Raw genomic sequence first — 20,813 nt, 5'->3', positions numbered from 1 at the left:
AAAGACGTCATAAATAGTTAGAGAAAAACATGACCTTGTGTAATGCTAAGATACAGACATCGATATATTGTGGAGCCATGAATATGAATATGTAAATACAAATAATATTTACTTTGGTTGTAATTTACTGATAACAAAATCGATATTAATACTAATAAAAACTATATTCAAAGATCTAATTACAGTGTTGAATAGGTAACCTTTTAGAAAATTTCTATTTAAAGGATCGATAAGTTTACCCGGATCGTTTCTACATTTTTGGGGGTCGGTAAATAACAGTACAAGAATAAGTCTGCTATTTAAGGGAGGTAATTGGTGACCATAGAAATACCTACGACCTGTCGATAAACTTTCTTGCCGAAACGTACATAAATATTATTAAGGATATGCTTGTTTATCTCCCTTTGATTTCTGATGTTTGAGTTGTCTCAGGCTCACTTAATTTCATGATACTAGTATACCATTAGGCTAAGTTCGAAAATAAATTAGAAAAATACATTCCTTGCATGTTTGTTAATATGTGCAATAAAGTCATTGTTAAAGGGGCATTATCTGTCAAATTCATGTTCGACCGTTTGACTCAAATTCCTATGTTTAAATTATAATATACTGAAACACATATTCAAATTACAAAAAGTCATAAATAAACAACTAACAATGATTGGAATCGATTAAATGCATAACTTTTTGTGTGTATTTGTCTAGACGCTATCTGATTAACCATTGAGATTACTTTAAGGATATTTATTCAAGTCTTTGCCTTTTTGAAGTTGGCCTAGTCTTTAAAGATTGGGTTTTTCTTTTTACATTCATGCGTTCTGAGGTCTGTACTATTATGCTAAGTTGCTGTCTATTAAATTGAGACTTACACTTGGCATATTTTTTATTGATTCATTAATTTCATCAGGTGATTTCTTTTTCAAATAATATCAAATAATAACTAAAGATTGGCCATTTGTCTGTTGTTACAGTAAAGAAAAATACTGAAAGAACAGAAGATTACAGAAAAATCCAGCATTTCATTCACTGATCTTCTGCTTTGGACTTTGTCAAGTACATGTAGAGATTTTGTGTCATGAAAAATAAAATTGTCTCAGGTTAATTGTATGATTGTTGTCCTTGTACAAGAACATGTTATAGGAAAACCTTATCTCAAGACGGCCAACTAAAATAGCTATCATGTTTAAATTCTTACTCATTACATTTTGTAATAATTAATGCTATGCAGTTTTTACAAATGTTTAAGTTGACAAATAATTACCCAATATAGCCTTTAAAAATGCATTTCTTAACTGTTAACAGTATAAAATTTAAACATTTTGCTTCATACTTATTTTTCCAATTGTTTTGATTATCCAGCAAAATTATTTGAACGCGTACATGACAAAGGGAAATCATTATTAAGTCACCTGTGATAACTACATGTATGACCATTTGAAAGGATTAGGTCCAGTAAGAACCTTTTTTGCCCCAAAATGTATGCAGTTTTACAAAATTGTTAGAATTTAAACTGTTAGTTATTTATTGGGCAGAAGAATGCTTCTGCTACATAAATATGGGCTGTTTTTTACAATACAATGCACATACAATTGGGTACTAGCACCTTTAAGTCATGCTAAATTACTGAAACCCTTCACAATTCCAGCAATTTAATTAAATTTTAGACGGTTTCCGTGTAAAACGAAAGTGGCCGCATTCGTGTTCATCCAAAATATTGAAATGGAACATTTAATTGATAATAATTCATAACATATATAAAGATTGAGGATGAACACGGATGCGGCCACTTTCGTTTTTGACAAAAACCATCTGAAAAGTGTATAAAAGTCGCATATTTGGTAGATTTTTTATATTTGGGCTTGAATCGGATCGTTTTAAATGACTCAGTAAGTTTAAATCTTTTACATAAATAAATTGAATCATATGAAATAGAACTTTAGTGTTTAAAAAGTGGTCCAAATCTTCCGTCAGATGAAACTGAAATTTGAGGTCAAAATCGGTCCTTACCGGACCTACTCCTTTTTACCCCAAGACAATTTACTGTTTTGGTGACAGCTGTGTATTACCTATACTAGGTACATGTATATTCTTATTTCTGATTATTAAAATACAATGTTATCCTGAGTATTACTTATTAAAATTAACATCCTGAGTATTACCTATTAAAATTTCACATTTTATGGTCACGAATTCAGGTTCAGTAAATATATTGTGTATCATGTATCGATATAAGAAGATGTGGTGTGAGTGCCGATGAGACAACTCTCTATCCAAGTCACAATTTGTAAAAGAAAACCATTATAGGTCAAAGTACGGCCTTCAACACAGAGTCTTGGCTCACACCGAACATCAAGCTATAAAGGGCCCAAAAATGACTATTGTAAAACCATTCAAATTTTGTGCATGTATTACATATACAAATATTTTTAAGAAACAAAATAACTATAAAATTATTATTGAAACCGACATTGTATTAGCTTATTTTCTAGACAATTATAAGTTGTATAACAATTAAGCTGTTATACAAGTTGTTTTACATAAAATAGTTTACGAAAATACGTTATATAAATTAAAACACATAAAAAGTGTAAATCAAAGACAAATTTGATTACCTCTTTTCCTGTTACCTTTTGTCTAGGGCTCTCTGTCCTGCATTCTCTAAATGGTTATACACATGGATATGATAGATGAGGAGATGTTGTGGGATTTTAAATGAGAAGCTAACCCAAGACCAAAGAATGCGGATGATAATAACTATAAGGCACTGTACAATGATCAACAACGAACATAACCCATACCGTATTATGCGGTGATAATAAATGGTCCAGAATGACAAATTCTGAAATTTTCATAAGATATGCCATGATTTATGCCTTAAGTTTTTGTTGTTTTATTTATTTAGGAGATGTGGAATGATTGTCAATGAGATAACTATATACCACAGATCAAATGAGCCATAAACCAACACACAACAGCAATACTTGAGTTGTCTTTGTTAAAAAAAAGATATTCTGAAAATCATAACATGTGGACAGTGGTTTTTACCAAATTTTAAAAATTGTAGTGTTCTTTAAATGTTACTGTCACAGGGAACACGTAATACCCCCTTCGCCTAGTGACAGGGGCATACAAAAAATCCAGTTTCTATTTTTTTTTATATTTGGAGACTTTATATCCAGTTTTGATGTAAACTATATCATTTAGTATATGTTTATTTGTCACATAGTCTCATATATACTCAAATATAAATCATGTGTACTAAGTAAGTTTCAAGTTGGATGGACTTCATCAAAAAAGCTGTTCAACCCAATCCCATTTTCATGTTCAATGAAACGTCAAATTTGGACCAAAACCCAATTTTGCCATACTTAGAAAGTCCCAATCATAATGACTATGTATGCAAAGTTACAAGTGGATGCAACTGTAACTTCATCATAAACTACTGTGACCACAACTTTAACCTGATCGACACGGGACAGACGAACAAACGGACGGACGAACGTACGAACGGACGGACGAACGAATAAGTGCATAGACCCTACTACTATAAAATTTATGCAGTGCAAATCAGAGTACTACCGAGACTATAGACTATTAAACGCATGCACAACAAAAACAAAAGTAAAACTATATTCAATAACAAATGATACCATTGTACTGCTCAAAATAAACCAAGTATCGTCCTATATACATGTATTTATATTACGGATTACAAATGTTTCAACTAAAATGATTAGATTACCACACTGAGATTCGAAACCAGTGTGGGTAAATAAAACGTGTTTTGTATTCAATTGGAACCTCAATAATGTCAATAAATAAACTCATAATAGATACCATGCACAAAATTGTGTGGACCAGACGCACGTTTCGTCTACAAAAAAACCTCAAACATGTTTTCTTATTTACATAACATGACAACTATACCTGTTCTAAATTACTGCTCATATTAATACAGTTTTGAAATGTTTTACCAAAGAAATGAGTCTCTACCTTAGAACTTATTCTAAAAACTTTAGCCTTGAACAGTTCTTGTATAACCTAAGAACTGATTTTGATTTTTGTTACCTAAAACAGTTCTAGAGATTGACTGTTCTAGTATCCTAGTCTTCAATGGTTCGTTTTTTAAAATAAAAATCACATAATGTAAACGCGTACGCCACATATTAAATTAATTACTGAATTGTTGTAATCTTTTAATACATTATGCATTTTAATAATCCTATGTCAATGTGTTTCAGGATGATAAATCATAACCTTAAGGTAGCGCTACAGTCTAACAAAAAAATTTTGAAGATATTTTTTTTATCACATAATTTTGAAGTAGGTATTATTCTGCACAGTTTGCATTGCAACAAAACTAATACTAAAACATAGAAGTTAAGAACAGAGATTTAGAAAAAGAAAAAAATATGAAAAGTATTAAATCTGAAGTGACAAAATCTATCAAAATAAAAAAAAACTATGGAAAAGAGTTTAAAAGTATCTTTGAAAGCCTCTGACTGCCTGTATAAATTTCTCATCTTTGGTCTTCTACATTTAAAAACAATTTTAGGCATTTCAACTAGTTCTAAAGTTATGTGAATTTTTTTTAATTCCATAAAACTCAAAAATCATGTAGGACAGTCTATTTTCAAGAAGGGGGCGTGTCTTTTAATGCACACTTTTATTACTCTAGCTAATTTCATGGTCATATTATATTTCTTTTTAAAACTCAAATGCATAGTATTCTTTATAGTGCGAATAATGATGTTAAATATTGCTTATATGCAGGTGGTCAATCTTGTTATTCTCTTATTTAAAACTTCCTTGACAAAAGAGAACACGGAAATTAAAATATATGATTTCTTAAATGTTAAATGCTGTCCTTAAAAACTAAATCCGTCCGAGATACAAAAGAATCTATTTCCATTATTACTCATAATAATATTTACGATGACATATATATATATATATATATTATATGCCAAAAAAAAGGCAACAGTAGTATATCGCTGTTCAAACTCATAAATCCATGGACAAAAAACAAAATCGGGGTAACAAACTAAAACTGAGGGAAACACATTAAATATAAGAGGAGAACAACGACACAATAATACAATGTAACACACACAGAAACGGACCAAGCATCAGACAAAATTCCACGAGAATAACAAATATAACATCAAAACCAAATACATGAATTTGGGTAATGGCACCTGTTGACAAATTTACCGTCAAGGAGGGGGGTTGAAAAAAATGAAAAGCGTAGGTGTGATATAAAAATGTTTTTGAACTCTGTGTGTTCTTGTATTGAACTTATCTAAAAAATACACAGTCATCATATATAAAAGCAAAAATTGTGCACGATATAAAAATGCTAGGTTAATAACTAGGTGATTGCATGTGAAGCAACGTGGCAGGTAAGATTTGTGTTATTCAATTCATATTCTGTTGAATACTTATTTCATTATTATTTCATTGATGTTTACCTGTCAACTTTAAACAAATTAGTATATCAACAGTATACACGTAAACTAACTCCGTTTTTGTTTTCGATTGATAACTCTAAATGAAGGTGTCAAGTAACGGTTTGCAAAAGTGGGATTTTTTTGGGGGGATATCCTGAGGATTTCCGTAATACAGGCATTTATCGGACCACAGATGAATTATCACGTTGTGATTGGTTAAACGCTGTCACGTGGTGACCCCCTATGAGACCATATGGGGTTAGTAAGTTTCATATGGGGTTCATGACGCGCCAATGGCGACGTCATCTATTATTGTTGTTTTGTTTCATTGTTTATTTTTCAACAAAACGCCGCAGAAAAAGTCCAGCGTTCGATAAATTCGTTATACGGTTAACTACTGACCCCCTACGGATCCATAGAGGGTGAATAAAATTCATAGGGGACTCGGCCTCCGGCTTCACCCCCTATGGATTTTACTAACCCTCTATGGATCCGTACGGGGTCAGTAGCGAACCATATAACTTATAATATTACCTTAATCGTATTTGGCATAATATTTTGGAATTTTTGAGTCCTCAATGATCTTTAACTTTATTATCTGAGCGTCCTTGGTGAGTCTTATGATATTCCCGTGCTTGCATTTCCTATCATGTTTTTCTTGATAGAGGGTTACTGCTTACAAGGAAGTTATTAAACCAAGAGTTCCAAATGGTGAAGTTGAAATCATCCCTTCGTAAATTTTACGGACGCCATCACGAGTTGGTTGACCGTTATGGAATAACCGTTTCACAAAAGATATCGGATATGTTCCTTACGTCGTAACTACAATCCCCTTCGCTTTCATGAATTTGACCTACCGAATTATACTATTTACCGGATTTGTAATCACACAAGCAACACGACGGGTGCCGCATGTGGAGCAGGATCTGCTTACCCTTCCGGAGCACCTGAGATCACCCCTAGTTTTTGGTGGGGTTCGTGTTGTTTATTCTTTAGTTTTCTATGTTGTGTCATGTGTACTATTGTTTTTCTGTTTGTCTTTTTCATTTTTAGCCATGGCGTTGTCAGTTTGTTTTAGATTTACGAGTTTGACTGTCCCTTTGGTATCTTTCGTCCCTCTTTTATGAAAATAAAACGCGTGTCCGTTTTAAATCATTTGCATCGTACCTCTTATAACTATATCTACAACAACCATTACCTGTATATACAATGCTGATCATTAAAAGTTACCAGTGTTTATGCACAAATTTGAAAAGTTTAAATTCAACTATAGCGGGAAAACTATCTTTTAAAATTATACAAAATGCATATTTGAATAATTGCTACCACAAACTGGTGTTGAATAAAAATAGCTTTTTCGATTAACTGGCTACATGCAAATTCATGAATTGATCTCATTTCCCTCATATAATTGCTTTGTGGTTTTTTGGGGGTTTTACTGCAAAAAAAATAACCTCTTTGCTTTTAGTAAGCAAATTTTCAGATTTCCTGTGCGAAACTTATTTTTATTGAATCTGTTTCGAAGTATCAATGCTGAACTTCATTATGTTGAAAAATGAAACTGAAAATCGTTTTGTGTTCATACATTAAAACGAATAGAATTATCGATAAAAAAAAATGCTCTTCACAGAATAAAGGCATGTTTTTTTTTCCTTTACCATTTTTGTATCATATTGCATTACACATGTTACAGGACATTATGTCATATAACAAACAAGATAATGTATATATAAAATTAGAAAGAAAATTAGCTGAACTACCTGTGCCGTGCCATTTATTGTGTGTGAACGTTTAATATTTCAGAACTAAATAATGAAACTTGCAGTTTTATCAATATTTTCTTTCAAAGTCTGCATTATCTGTGTATTTCATTTGCGTTAAATTTATAATTATTCTGTTGTACACAATAAAATTGAAAATGGGAATGGGGAATGTGTCAAATGTTTACAATGTTTTTTTCAAAATGATATGGAAAAGTTTACTTTTATTAAACATTATTAAATGAATTTTATGCAACTATAGAAATTTTAAATCATAATATAATTCAAATATACGTTTTCCGTTTGCGGACAGTACATAGAGTGTATGCTGCTTTTTAAGTGTATCCATTAATATCAACAAGTAAACCGATTATCTGATTAAAGAATGTCATGAAATTTGTCAGATTTTACAAATGGCATATTGGTATCCCTGTATTAATATTTGCGTCAAAATATAGTCGGTACAGAGTACCAAGTGAACACAATTAGATTGATGCATACATTTCTTGGTTATTTTTTTGGTTTTGGTCAAACAATAAACATTTCTGAAGAAAGTTTTGTTGGAAGACTCGATATGCGTTGGAGTGAAAAGATACTAAACCAGGTTTAACGTCCATTATCACTTAAAAACATTTAGTATACACATTTTTTAGGGGTCAGGTGAGGGACTCCTCCGGGTGCAATAGTTTCTCGCTGTGTTGAAGACCTCTTGATGGCTCTATGGTCGGGGTGTTGTCTTTTTGACACATTCCCCATTTCTATTCTCAGTTTTCTTTGCAATGTTATGTCTGATAAGTAAAAATTCCAAAATGCAAAAAAATATGAACAATTCCGATATATATTTTATTTGTCAAATTTCACACTTTTGTTCTATGAAATTACTCCTATTTTACACGGACCATGTGTGATCGACATGACTGGCCTTATCTACCGTACCCGTTGTCTTTATAGTGAATATTGGGTCAAACCTGCAGCCGAGTGGATAACTAGGTCAAATAATTCCTGACAATATCACTAGACAAAGCAGTTGATCGTAAATCAAGGAGGACTGTTTGTGCCAGTTGGTATCAAAGGGTTACCAACAAATAATTTAAATGGCGTATATCACTTTCAGTTGGAGACAAACTTTTAAATTTGACATTTAGTCATACACAGGTACTTTGTTATGTTCTCATGAAAATTTTGTTAAAGGACGTCATAAATAAAGATAAAGTAAGATAATGTCAAAAATCTTTCAGCGCATAATGCGTTTCTAAGTGTTAATCATTTTAATAACAACAGTATAGCTGTACATCAACTGTGTTCATATCGTTCTAAAAAATGCAATGCTTTCAAACTTCATATCTGTGATATGTTGTCAAGTTTCCCATTCCATAGATCTGAGCAATTCCTACAGGATCAAGATTATATCAAAGACACAACACGTGTCTTACTTAAGCATTAATGAACATTAATCGTGATGCTGTCATCATGGTGGCTTATTTTGGCTTCAATTTTTTTGTCTGTAAGGGAACCTCTTTGATAATAATTTTTTTTTAAATGCAGAAAAAAAACCTTCCATAACTGATCAAAAATGAAAAGATTGACTTCATTTCTCAATGATTCCTTTTCGTTTGTGTTGTGCAAATGAATAAATAACTGAATGTTTGGGAATGTTTTTGAAAATATTTAGTAGCCAAACAAAAAAAGAAGTACAAATGATTTCGAATAGGTGATTATTTTTTGCATACAATTGAGTACTATATCTCGTTGTGTTTTATTATATGTATATAACATGTATGATACTTTAAAAATGAGGGAATATTTGTAAAAACAATCCAATATTAAATATTAAGTATATGAAATGAAACGAAACTTTTATGACAAAAACGTTCCCGGAAATAAAACTCAGTTTTGTTAAAATATTGTCGTGGTAAACTTGATCCATTAAATAAATTTAAAAGTTAATAAAAAGATAAGGTTTCTCGTCATTGTATTTTTCTCATAAGGAAGAATTTAGCATTTGTTGTAAATTATAGAAAGGATATAAACATATTTGAATCTTTTATAAGTTGTCAAGTAAAAGATCATCGGACTTACAAGCATAGGACCGGTGTAAAAAAATATCGATCTTGGCGACACCTTACACTTTTTTAAACTTTTGTTTTCAAAGCGATTTTTTAACATTCTGCACAATGTGTTATTTTGTTGTAATAGATCTATATTAAAGGTGGTGAAACAATATGGAAGGTAAGATAAAGCCAGTTTATATTGATAATTTCAATATTTAATTTGTAAAAGTTAATTTACTAAAAGTTCAATACTGTAAATTCAGCAAGGTTTCTAATATTTCTATTATTGCGAATCAGACGACAATGTAGCCTTAAAAAGAAACCAGTAAAAACTCGCATATCAATTATTTATCAGCTAAGCTAATTTCCGGTAATGGAGAACACGAAAACCATGCATACTTTCACGATTTTCATTCACCACGACAATGGTTTACACTTATTAGTGCAAAACTTATATAAAAGGAATGGGGCCTCCAATAAAGGTATATTGTTATATTTTATTTGAAAAGCCTGGGTTTTTGCCAGGATAGGGGACGTGTCCTGTAATTTACCCATCACCTTTACAATACATGTTTTTTCCATTACATATTATTTGATCCGTAAAGATTATTTATGATTTTCAAACCGCAACACTTACACTCATGTTTGTTCTTAGCAATTAATAGGTCGATACAGTTCGTGGAAACTTTAATGTTCCAATCGTCTTCACATTACTTACTTCATGAGTTAAGTAAACCAACATCAGCAAGACTGGATATTTCTTTTCTGCATTAAACTAGGTACTGATTTTATCAAGGAAGTTCTTAATTTCGTGCCCTACTATATATGTTTGTGTACTTTATTTAACTGGTAATATGAAATTTACTCAAAAACTAAGACATTTCTACCTAGCAATGTTTGGTTCACTATCAACAGTGTAGATTATAAGACCTCATTCAGAGTGTTTTCGCATATGGTATTATAAATATTTTTTGTACTTTCACTATTGTTTCGGTAAATACTCATACTAATAGTACAAGATTTAGTAAGTTTCTATAGCGATCTGTTCTCAGTATAAGTATTTTTATGTTTCATTACTGAGATCAGAATTTTTTTTTAAATGCTATGTTTTACTCCTGCATACTTTTCCGTGACTAGTCTAGTAAGGACATTGCTCAATGAATGTTTTAATTTACTATTTATCAATGTCTCTTTTATCATTTATTTCATTTGGTATTGATGACAGATCTGGGATATATTCTGTCATATATGCTCTTTATAATTATAAACACAGTACAATTTGCCCATAACAAATTTTAAACTCGCTTGTTGCTTCAAATAACATGTTCCTACCTTTTTCTATTATTAGTTGTGTGTAACGTTTGCATTGGCTGGTGTCTACCGGACGTATGCAAAACATTAACCTAATTTTATAATGCGTTACTTGAAGCATAAACTTATGGTAAAATTATATTAGCGTAGCTAGTTTTGTTTTTTAGGCTTTTTCCTGTTACATTTTGACCTCAAATATATGAGCAGCTCACCAGTTTATAGAATTAAGTTATGATGAAATATCAATTTGAGTAAGACTTTGATGTGTACGCTTCAAACATACAAATAGATTGCATTATTCAAATCATGGTATCCTTGAAATGGGTAAGATAAGCACCCATAAGTATATAAGCAAACAAGTGTATTGATCATGTTAATATATAGATTAGTTTATACGTAAAACATTGGACATAAAAAATGGAAAATTCAAATATCACAAACGTATAATTATGGAAAAATGTTAGTTATTACATGTAGTTATCTGCCTCTTAACCTGTGGAATAAGAACACAACTTTTGTTCCAAATATGACTTTAACTTTTTTTTTAAAGGTGTAAATCAAATTGGCTAATATAGAATGAGTTTTCAATAACCATTATGTATTGATGAACTATTCTCGTAGTGTAGTCAAATATGTTGTACTGAAGTCAAATAAAATTAGTAAAGACATCCTTAATAGTTTACTTGAATCCATGGTGTCCTTTAAATCAGATTGAACAACAAAATACCTTGTAAAAGATCAACCGACTGGTCGTTATCTCGTTTCAACATGAAGAATATAGACATATCCTTTTTTTCATAGAGAAATATATCGAAGTCATACATTTTTCAATCGCTATAAAGTTCATGTACTTGTTGAAGCTGTTAATTATTCTTTTTGAAGAAAAGTTGTAAAAAATGATTTGTTCAGGGAACTTGTGCTAGAAATAATCTTCTTACACAGTGTTTATATACAGGTAACCGTTTTTGTAATATATGTTCCTGTTTGCATATATATCTATATAAAAGTTCATTTACATCTTAGTTATCTGCACTTGTTTATTATTTTTTAATTCATTGCAAAAGAATTATATATGGAAACAAATAATTATACATATGTTCAATAAAAGATATAATTATAAGTCCAAACAATCGTCAACTAAAACCTGAGAGCCCGATAAAGCTAATGGAGCTGACTGTGCGTTTCACAATTATCAAAGTATTTGAAGTATTATATGATGAAGACAATATTTCAATCAGTTTAACTTTGACTTCTTTTAAACTGAGTATTACAGTGCGTATTGATGTTTGTTTGTTTATTCTACATTGGCTAGAGGTAAAGGGGGATGATTGATATCTCATAAAACAGGTTTTCCCCTGCCGCATTTGTGCCGCACGGGATTTTTTCGCTGTGTTGAAAACCCAGTTGTGGCTTTGAGCTGTTTTCTGCTCTTTGATCGAGTTGTTGTCTCTTTGACACATTCCTCATTTATATTGTCAATTTAATTCATTTGCAGACGTACGTTTTCAGAACCGAGCATATGTTTTACATTGATATGCTATTGATAACTTAATAAATATTCCTGATAAATAAATAAATATTCCTGATAAATAAATAAATTATTCCTGATAATTAAATAGGTTATTGTTGATAATTAAATAAAGTATTGTTGATGATTTATTGTTTCAGGTGTGTCATCATCCCTTTATCGTCATATGTGTAAATACGTAGTTGGAACAGAAAATCACGTTAAAACCATAAGACTGATGAACACAATTTGTGATAATCTTTCCAGTGACGACATAAAAGTGATTATTACAAGCGGAAGTTTTGGTGAAGGACTGCAGATGATCGGTAGTGATCTAGATCTTATGTTTGTCTTAAAGGACATCGAGGTTCACGATAGCAGAACGCCTATTGTTTTTAGTCGTTCAAAAACAAATTTCTCAATGATGACAGAAGGTACAAAACCAGGTTTTGTTATGTTGCAACTTATCGGTAGTCCTCATCCCCTCTTTTGTAAAAAATGCAGGATGGACAATTATCTTTCAAATGTCTTATTCAAACAAACATTTTTAAACGAGTTAGGTCCCTTTGTACATGGACCTTGCATATCCGATATTCATGGTCTTTTTGACATGGCTCCTAGCCTCCATAGTAAATCTTGGTTTAAAGCCGCATCAGGATGGATTGTGAGATCAAATAGTGCATGGCCAAATGAAAACACAAAACAGTTGATCATTGATCACGGTGTGCTGTTTGTACCAATCGGTGCTAAAGGATCACCACACGAGGAATTTGAATGGCGAATTTCATTTTCAGTTGCTGAAAAACTTCTTATTTATACGTTCAGTCATACGCAGTTACTTTGCTACGCACTCATGAAAATTCTTTTAAAGGATGTAATAAATACTGATAGTAGATGTACAAATTTATTGTGTTCCTATTACTTGAAGACAATTATATTTTGGATATCAGAAGAGATACAACCGTCTGCATGGACACCTGCTAATTTGATTCCTTGTTTTATGAGATGTTTCCGTCGGCTGATTTATTGTGTGCAGTATCAAGTTTGTCCACATTATTTTATTCCAGAAAATAATATGTTTGAGAATAAGATAGAAGGATTAGCTAGGACTAATTTAATACATACACTTCATGTGTTATTTAGCTATCGATGGCGATGCATATTATTCTCTAAACAAATATCACATGTTTCTATTTTGCGATGCAATCTTCAAAATGATCACAGTAAAATTTATTATGAAGATATACACAAATTGTTAAACTCAAACGTGATTATTCGTGTTGCTTCAGTAAGTGGCAAATACAAAACTTTAAGTATGGTTGTTCATAACAGTATGTCTTATAATTCAAAGGAACTGAAAAACCTATATGCATATTTCATGTCAATCATGTGCAACAAACATTGCCAGTCTGTTTATCTGAACAGAACAATCAGTAATAAGAATCAATATAAACAATACAAGACTTGCCTGAGTTATCTACTAATGAACATCAACCATGATACTGTCTCTGGATGGTTGATGCTTGCTTCGTTTTTCTACAAGACAAACCAATATAAGAAATCTCTCATAATTATCTCGTATGCATTATCGAAGTGTACACCTGAAAAACTATTCCGCGGAGCGGAAATGTCAGTCATGCAACGTCTTATAGTTAAATGGCATTTTGTACAAAAGCTAGGAATGGTTCATTTGTTAAAAAAAGTACTGGTAGATTATGTCATTTTTAAAACTTCTACATTTATTCCAATGGAACTGCTAATTGAAAGAACTGTTATTGCAATACCGCCGGTAGTTTATGCACATTTTTTGTCTTTCCTATGCCATTACCATCTAAAAAACGAGCTAAAATTTCGAAATTCCATTCAAGATCTTAAATTGACAATTGACGAAGACTACTTCATTGGGGAGGATGTAATTGTTAAATCATCATCTTTCTATTGTCTCGGTACTGCTTTACAGTTAATGGGAGACAAAGCATCAGCCAAACAAGCTTTCTCTGAGACAGTGAAATTATTATCTTCGTTACCATTGTTGATTAGGCGATTGAAAAGACTATCTATGATAGATTCCTTGTAAAAAAAAATCACTTAATCAAGATAATTTACGTGTTTGGTAATTTTGATGAATATCATTTAGCGATTTTATCTGACAAGCCCGGAACATCGATACTTCGTTATATATTAATTGGAAAGATTTCTCAACCTCTTAACTTACGCTGATGAACAATTAATCATGTTTAATTGATTATATTGTTTTAGTTAATGAATCAATATTAAAACCAAAATGTGCAATCTTTAATGACCTGACAACAGTATCGTAACTATATGCCTTCTTAATAAGTCTGTTTAAAGGTAATATTTTTTTAGTAATAAATGAATTTCTCTCGCTACAATCTAATACGACGTTGTTACATACACGAGCGAATCTTACAAGTTGAGATATATATAAACACCATAAGATGGTGACAAGGGATCGTCATCATCTAAAAATGGATAATTAACGATAGGAAATGACACATCATCTCTTTCATCCTAAATTTTTGTATTAAGCTTCCCGTTAATGCTATAGATATCAAGATCGAGGATGTGGCAGTGGTCATTGTTAGTTTAAACTTTATTTAAAATAATTTCAACAGGATAAATTTCTTTAGTATGCATACTGAAGTCGTCATTATTGAGAGCCAATATATCATCCAAATATCTAAAGGTATTGTTAAATGTTTGTATCAAATAATGTTTTGATGGATCTTTGCTAATTTTAGTCATAAATTGTAATTATATATTCAATGACAATTTAGAAGTGAAACAATGGCTAGAAGATGAAATAAATCTATATTTGAAAGATTTTTTATGTCGCTTCGGAAGCCAGTTCATAGTTGAGACTTTCATTGTATTTGGTTCTGCTTGTAAACAGATGTCGTTTTCTGAAAATGAAGTAAGTTGGAATGTTGGTGAATTCGTTATTTTCCTGTTGCTTTTTTTATTTATTTTGATAAATGATTTCGTGAGTGCTTATGCTTTTGTTATTTTAAAGTTCATTGATGTAAATAAACGAATGTTTCCGCAAAGGAGTAGGCCCTGTAAGGACCGATTTTGGCCTCAAATTTCAGGTTCGTCTGACGACAGATTTTGGACATTTTTTAAACACTTAAGAGTCTATCTCAATTGATTCATACAGTTTATGTAAAGATTTTAGCTGATTAAGTCATTAAAAACGCTCCGATGCAAGCTTTAATATGAAAATTTATCAAATATACCAAAAACATCGTCACTTTTCAGATGTTTTTGCCAAAAATGAAAGTGACAGCATCCGTGTTCATACTCAACCTTTATATATTTTATGTATTATCATCAAATGCAACTTACATTTCAATATTATGAATAAAAACGAATGCGGCCACTTTCAATTAAGACGAAAACTGTCTAAAATTTAACTTAAATGCCTAAATTGTGAAGACTTCAGTAATTTGGCATAACTTAATGATGCAAGAACCCGATATATGTGCATTGTATTGTCAAAAACAGCCCATATGTATGTAGCAGAAAATTACTGCTTTCCAGTAAACAACTAAAAGATTGCATTTTCACAATTCTGTAAAACTGCTATATTTGGGGGCCAAAAAAGGGTCTTACAGAACCTACTGCTTTCAGTATTGATAAAAACACGACAGTATATGTTTCGGAAGGAAATATGAAAAATCACATTTTGAATATTGTTAGCATTAGTTGTAAATACGGTATGCTGCATTTCAACTATTATTGCGTTTTCTAACAATCGCATATGAATCCAAGCAACATTTCTTAATTTACAGAATATGTTTTTCACATGAGTTGGTGTTTTCTTTATTGTCTTATAAATGAAATAATTTTGATTTAGTAATGTTCCTGTAAGCCTTCTATACTGACGGATTTTAAAAGTGCATCAGACATTTTGAAATTTATGTTTACCAAATCATGATTGATCCCAATGTAACTACTCTTCGATTATCATACTTCCTTTTGGTTTCACAAATCAAATACCTGACTCACCCGAGGTAATATAATTACGTGGCACGAACTTCTCAAATTCAAGCAATATTTGAAACCCAAGATTTTTTGTCTTTCTAAGTTGTATTATTTATGAAAGGACAATTCTTTAAATCAATACTCACACGTAAAACAATATTGCATATACATATTGCCGACCATGTGCAATAAAAATCTGAATTGGACCATTAGAACATTGCAAACAAGAATGCAGAAACATGTTGTTGCTAATCGATTTCACATCAGGAACTCTGATTATTGTGCATACAACACCGATACTAGCAGACAGGCGTTGTTTATGACCCCCCCCCCCCCCCCCCCCCATGACCGGATCAAGATATACTTGACAACGCCATATCAATTGCAAGACATATTTACTGCTTGTGTGTAGATGGTGGGAATGAGGCCAAATCAGAAGGAACAAAATAGAACTCAACACACCAACCAGAACTTTTTTGTTGATAACTTTGCGTTGATTACATATAGTCATTGCCTTCGAAGATTACACATTCATTGTGTCGGAAAAACAGAGTGTCAGTGCTACCACATCATTTCAACATACAACATGTCTAAATCAGTTTCAGTTTCGATCAAACTTGTTTTAGACAAATGAGAAATGAATAAAATGTATGCAAATACAATAATTTTACAAGAAACACATATTTGAACATGAAAATTAAAAAGAATAATATAGTGTTGCATCTTTAAAGTCCGTCAGTATTCATAACATTTTAAGCTAAAAATTGATGACGCTCAAAATGCAAAGATGCACACATGGGGCTCTTTCCCTTTAAATTTAGATGTTACAAATAAAACCGATACTTGGTTAGAATAAAGACGATCCATGTGTTTACTTTCACTTCTTAAGGTTGAGAGGGCTATATTGTTCTGTGGCTCTTTTTTTATATGCATTTCACTTACATTCATCTGCGATATCGACATTATTCACAAAATGACAAATATAACTTCGAAAGAAGATTATAGTACATCTGTACGGTTATCGTAATATAAACATGTTAAAATGAGATTAGTGGAACATAGATAATCATAAAACTTTCAGATGTTTGAGGGGAAAAAAGACGACATATTTCTTAAGGTCGATTCGGACTCGAGACGTTTTTACAGTGTTGCATCTATTTTGTTTGCCCTTGTTGACCCTTTTTGTACTTATATTTTACTTAATTTGTACAGTGTACACTACTCAAAACGTTTGACCTGATACGACATGTACTATCAACTACAAACACTATTCTATCGGCGTCTTCGTCATTTAACTATCAACTGTATTATTATTTTTTTGTAGTCGTTGTTCTCAAATTTACAAACAACTTTTATCATTTTTTATGTTGCCGTTTTAATTTTTTAATGTTTATGTATCTGGGTGGTTTTTTTTATTTTTATCCAGATGGTATGTTTGTCTGTGTTGTATGTCTGCACATGTTTGGATGCTGGATACCAATTGCACATGGGAGAAGCATCTCTCTTTTTAGTGGTAAAACTTCAAGATGCGGATTCTTTCTCTCTTTTTATACCAGTTTGTATTTAAGTGAAATGATAATACAACCTGGGTAAATTCAGAAAATTGTCAATAAAGAAACCATTTACTTCACAGGTTTTGTGCATTGCTTTTCGACGGTGTCCATTGGAAAATATTGGAAATTTAAGGGTTCAGAGCAGTTCACAATATGTTGTCATCTTTCTTTGAATATTTCCATTGAAAAATAATCATAAAAATATAATTAATGGTAGAGGAAATTATTTGAAAAATAATCAAATATCAAACTTATGCAAGTACTGAGTGATACAAATTATAAAACTTCCTCGACAAACACGTACACGGAAATTAAAATATGCTTTGCTTGTTCTATGGTTGGGTGGTTGTTTCTTTGAGACATTCCCCATTTCCATTCTCAATTTTTTTTCTTAAACGTGTTAAATGCTATCCTTTAAATATAAATCAGTCCGAAATACAAAAGATTTTTTTTTCTCCATTGTTCAAGTTTACGAAGAAATTCATATGATATTCAAACTTGGGTGTAAAATATACCTGTTAACTTATTAATGTATACAAGTCTGTAAAAAATATATAATGTGAAAAGTGTAAAAGCGTATGTCTAACTTCGGTTTCTTCATCAACTGTAAATAAAAGTGTCAAATAACACGGACAACGCCATTACAGGTTTCTAACTACAATACAGACAAGTGTTGCTGCATCAACTTAAATAGCTTGATTTTCGACTGAAAAGTATATTTTTAATTCATACGAAACGCATATTCAAATAATTGTTACCATAAACCTGAAATGATGTTACAAAAATAACATTTTCAATTGACTGGCGAAATGAAAAACCTGGATTTAACCTATTTCCCTCAAATCTAATTAAAGATTTAATTGTGGTTTTTATTCTCACTGTAATAAATCTAAATAAAGATAGGGACTTTCTTCATTGTTTTTGGAAACACTTTTAAATATTTCCTATGTGAAACTTTTTTTTAATTCAATCTGTTTCGAACTATCAGTGTAGAATTTCAGTTTGTTGAAAAATTAAACTGAAAAGCGTTTTGTGTTCACCCCAAAAAAATACATATATATATCAATTAATAAAAGAAATGCCCATCGCAGAATAAAGACGTGTTATTTTACACGTTTTTGTACCATATTGTATAACACATGTTACAGGACATTATATCAGATGACAAAGAAGATAATGCATTTATTTTCAAACACTTATGGTGTTTGAAAGTTTAATATTTCTGAATAAACTATAAAAAATGCAGTTTTATAAATGAGTGCCTTGAAAGTCTGTAATATTTGTGTTTTCGATAACATATATTAAGTTAATCTGTTACACAATGTATTTGAAAAAGACCATCCAAAGTTGACTAAATAAGTTTTAAATCATAATATTTTAGAGTCGCAATATACGTTTACCGTTTTCAGACAGATCATATAATTTGTGCTGTTTTGTTGGTGTTTATAAGTACACTAGCTGTTTTATAAAATAAAAATATTTTCAAATATATTTTACAGATTTAACAAAAGACGTATCGGTATCCCTGTATCAGTATATGTGTCAAAATATAGTAGGTCCAGAAATCACGTGGACACAAATAGATTGATGCATACAGTTCGTGATTATTTAGCTAGTGTTGGTACAACAGTCAACATTACCGATGGAAGTTTTGGTGAAGGTCTCGATATGCGTGGAAGTGATATAGATAATATGTTTGTGTTTAGGTGTGTCAATATATTTCATAGTATACCATCTGCACTTGCAAACCCTTCAAAGAAGTATTTATTAGCTAACATTTGTAACGTCAAGACTGAATATGTTAAACCAGAATTTGCGATCTTTTGTCTGATAAGTAAGCATTCCAAAATGCAAAAACTCTGTGAACGATTTAGAGGGAAATATTATCTGTCAAATTTCCCACTTAAACATTTATTTTTGAATAAGGCTTCTCCAATTATACACGGACCATGTGTTACCAACAGGTTTGGCTTAAATGACATTGCTCGTTGTCTACATAGTAAATATTGGGCCAAACTGTAGCCCAATAGATAACTAAGTCAAATAATTCCTGGCCAAATCACAAGACAAAGCAGATAGTCATAAAGCATGGAGTGTTGCACCAGTTTGTATCAACACACGAAGAATTGGAATGGCGTATTTCATTCTCAGTTGGAGAAAAACTTCTTATTTATACATTTACTCATACACAGCTACTGTGTTACGCTCTAGTGAAAATTTTGTTTAAGGATGTCATAAATAAAGATATAAGATATAAAGATATACTATGTTCGTATTTCTTGAAAACAATAATTTTCTGGATATCAGAGGAAATAGAACCCGAAGTATGGACACCCGACAATTTGATAACTTGTTTTATGAGATGTTTCTGTAGACTGATCGATTGTGTGGAGTTTTCCGTTTGTCCGCATTATTTCATCCAGGAAAATAATCTTTTTGAAAACAAAATGGCAGGAAAAGAAAGATACCTGTTATTACACAATCTAAATATGCTTTTACAGTACAGATGGCGATGTATTCAGTTTTCAGATCAAATATCCAATGCTGAGTGTTTTTCAGCCAACTTTCAAAATCATCAAAGTATCGTGAATTATAAAGATGTAAATACATTTCTAATGTCGAAAATCTTTTAAGCGGATAGTGCGTATCTAAATTGTATTTTTTTCAATAACTACAGTAGAGCTGTATATCAACTGTGTTCATATCGTTCTTAAACAATTAGATGCATTCATAAGTACTGTATATCACTGACATGTAGCCAAATTTGTCAGGCCATAGATCTGCGCGATTCCCAATGCAATAAGATGATATATAAAAGACACAAAACGTTTCTTACGTATGCACTAATGAACCTTTATCGTGATGCTGTCTCTGGGTGGTTGATGTTGGCATCATTTTTTTTTTAAAAAAACAAGCAATATTACAAGTCGCTTATATTCATTGAATATGTATTTTCAAAGTGCACATTGGATACATTATTTCTAGGAACGGAGTTGTCCGCCCGGCAACGTCAGTTGGTTCAATTTAACTGCAATAAAGAGGCAAGGAGTAATCCGTGTGTTACACCTAATAATGATAGATAAAGTTAAGTTTGTATTAAATTCTACAATCATTCCTTTGGAACTGACTTTAGAACATGGGAAATATGTGTACCTCTGTTATGAGATTCAGTTTAC

The 20,813-nt window shown here is 31.4% G+C and overlaps 1 protein-coding gene across 1 annotated transcript; it reads left to right on the top strand.

Moving 5' to 3' along the window:
• Positions 1-12,246: 12,246 nt before the first annotated feature.
• Positions 12,247-20,226, top strand: LOC134697916 (uncharacterized). The gene is made up of 3 exons (XM_063560202.1): positions 12,247-13,213; positions 19,137-19,343; positions 20,139-20,226. The coding sequence occupies exons 1-3, from the start codon at positions 12,267-12,269 to the stop codon at positions 20,224-20,226; spliced, it is 1,242 nt and encodes a 413-aa protein (XP_063416272.1). The 5' UTR covers positions 12,247-12,266.
• The last annotated feature ends 587 nt before the right edge of the window (positions 20,227-20,813 follow it).

The sequence above is a fragment of the Mytilus trossulus genome, chromosome 14, assembly GCF_036588685.1.
Source record: "Mytilus trossulus isolate FHL-02 chromosome 14, PNRI_Mtr1.1.1.hap1, whole genome shotgun sequence".
Lineage (NCBI taxonomy): Eukaryota > Metazoa > Mollusca > Bivalvia > Mytilida > Mytilidae > Mytilus > Mytilus trossulus.
This window is presented reverse-complemented; position numbering and strand designations above follow the sequence as displayed.

Coding starts and splice junctions, on each gene's coding strand:
- LOC134697916 (XM_063560202.1), top strand. CDS start 12,267: ATGTGTAAATACGTAGTTGGAACAGAAAATCACGTTAAAACCATAAGA. Junction 13,214..19,136: donor TTAATACATACACTTCATGT/GTTATTTAGCTA, acceptor TATATTTTACAG/ATTTAACAAAAGACGTATCG. Junction 19,344..20,138: donor GATAATATGTTTGTGTTTAG/GTGTGTCAATAT, acceptor ATGCTTTTACAG/TACAGATGGCGATGTATTCA.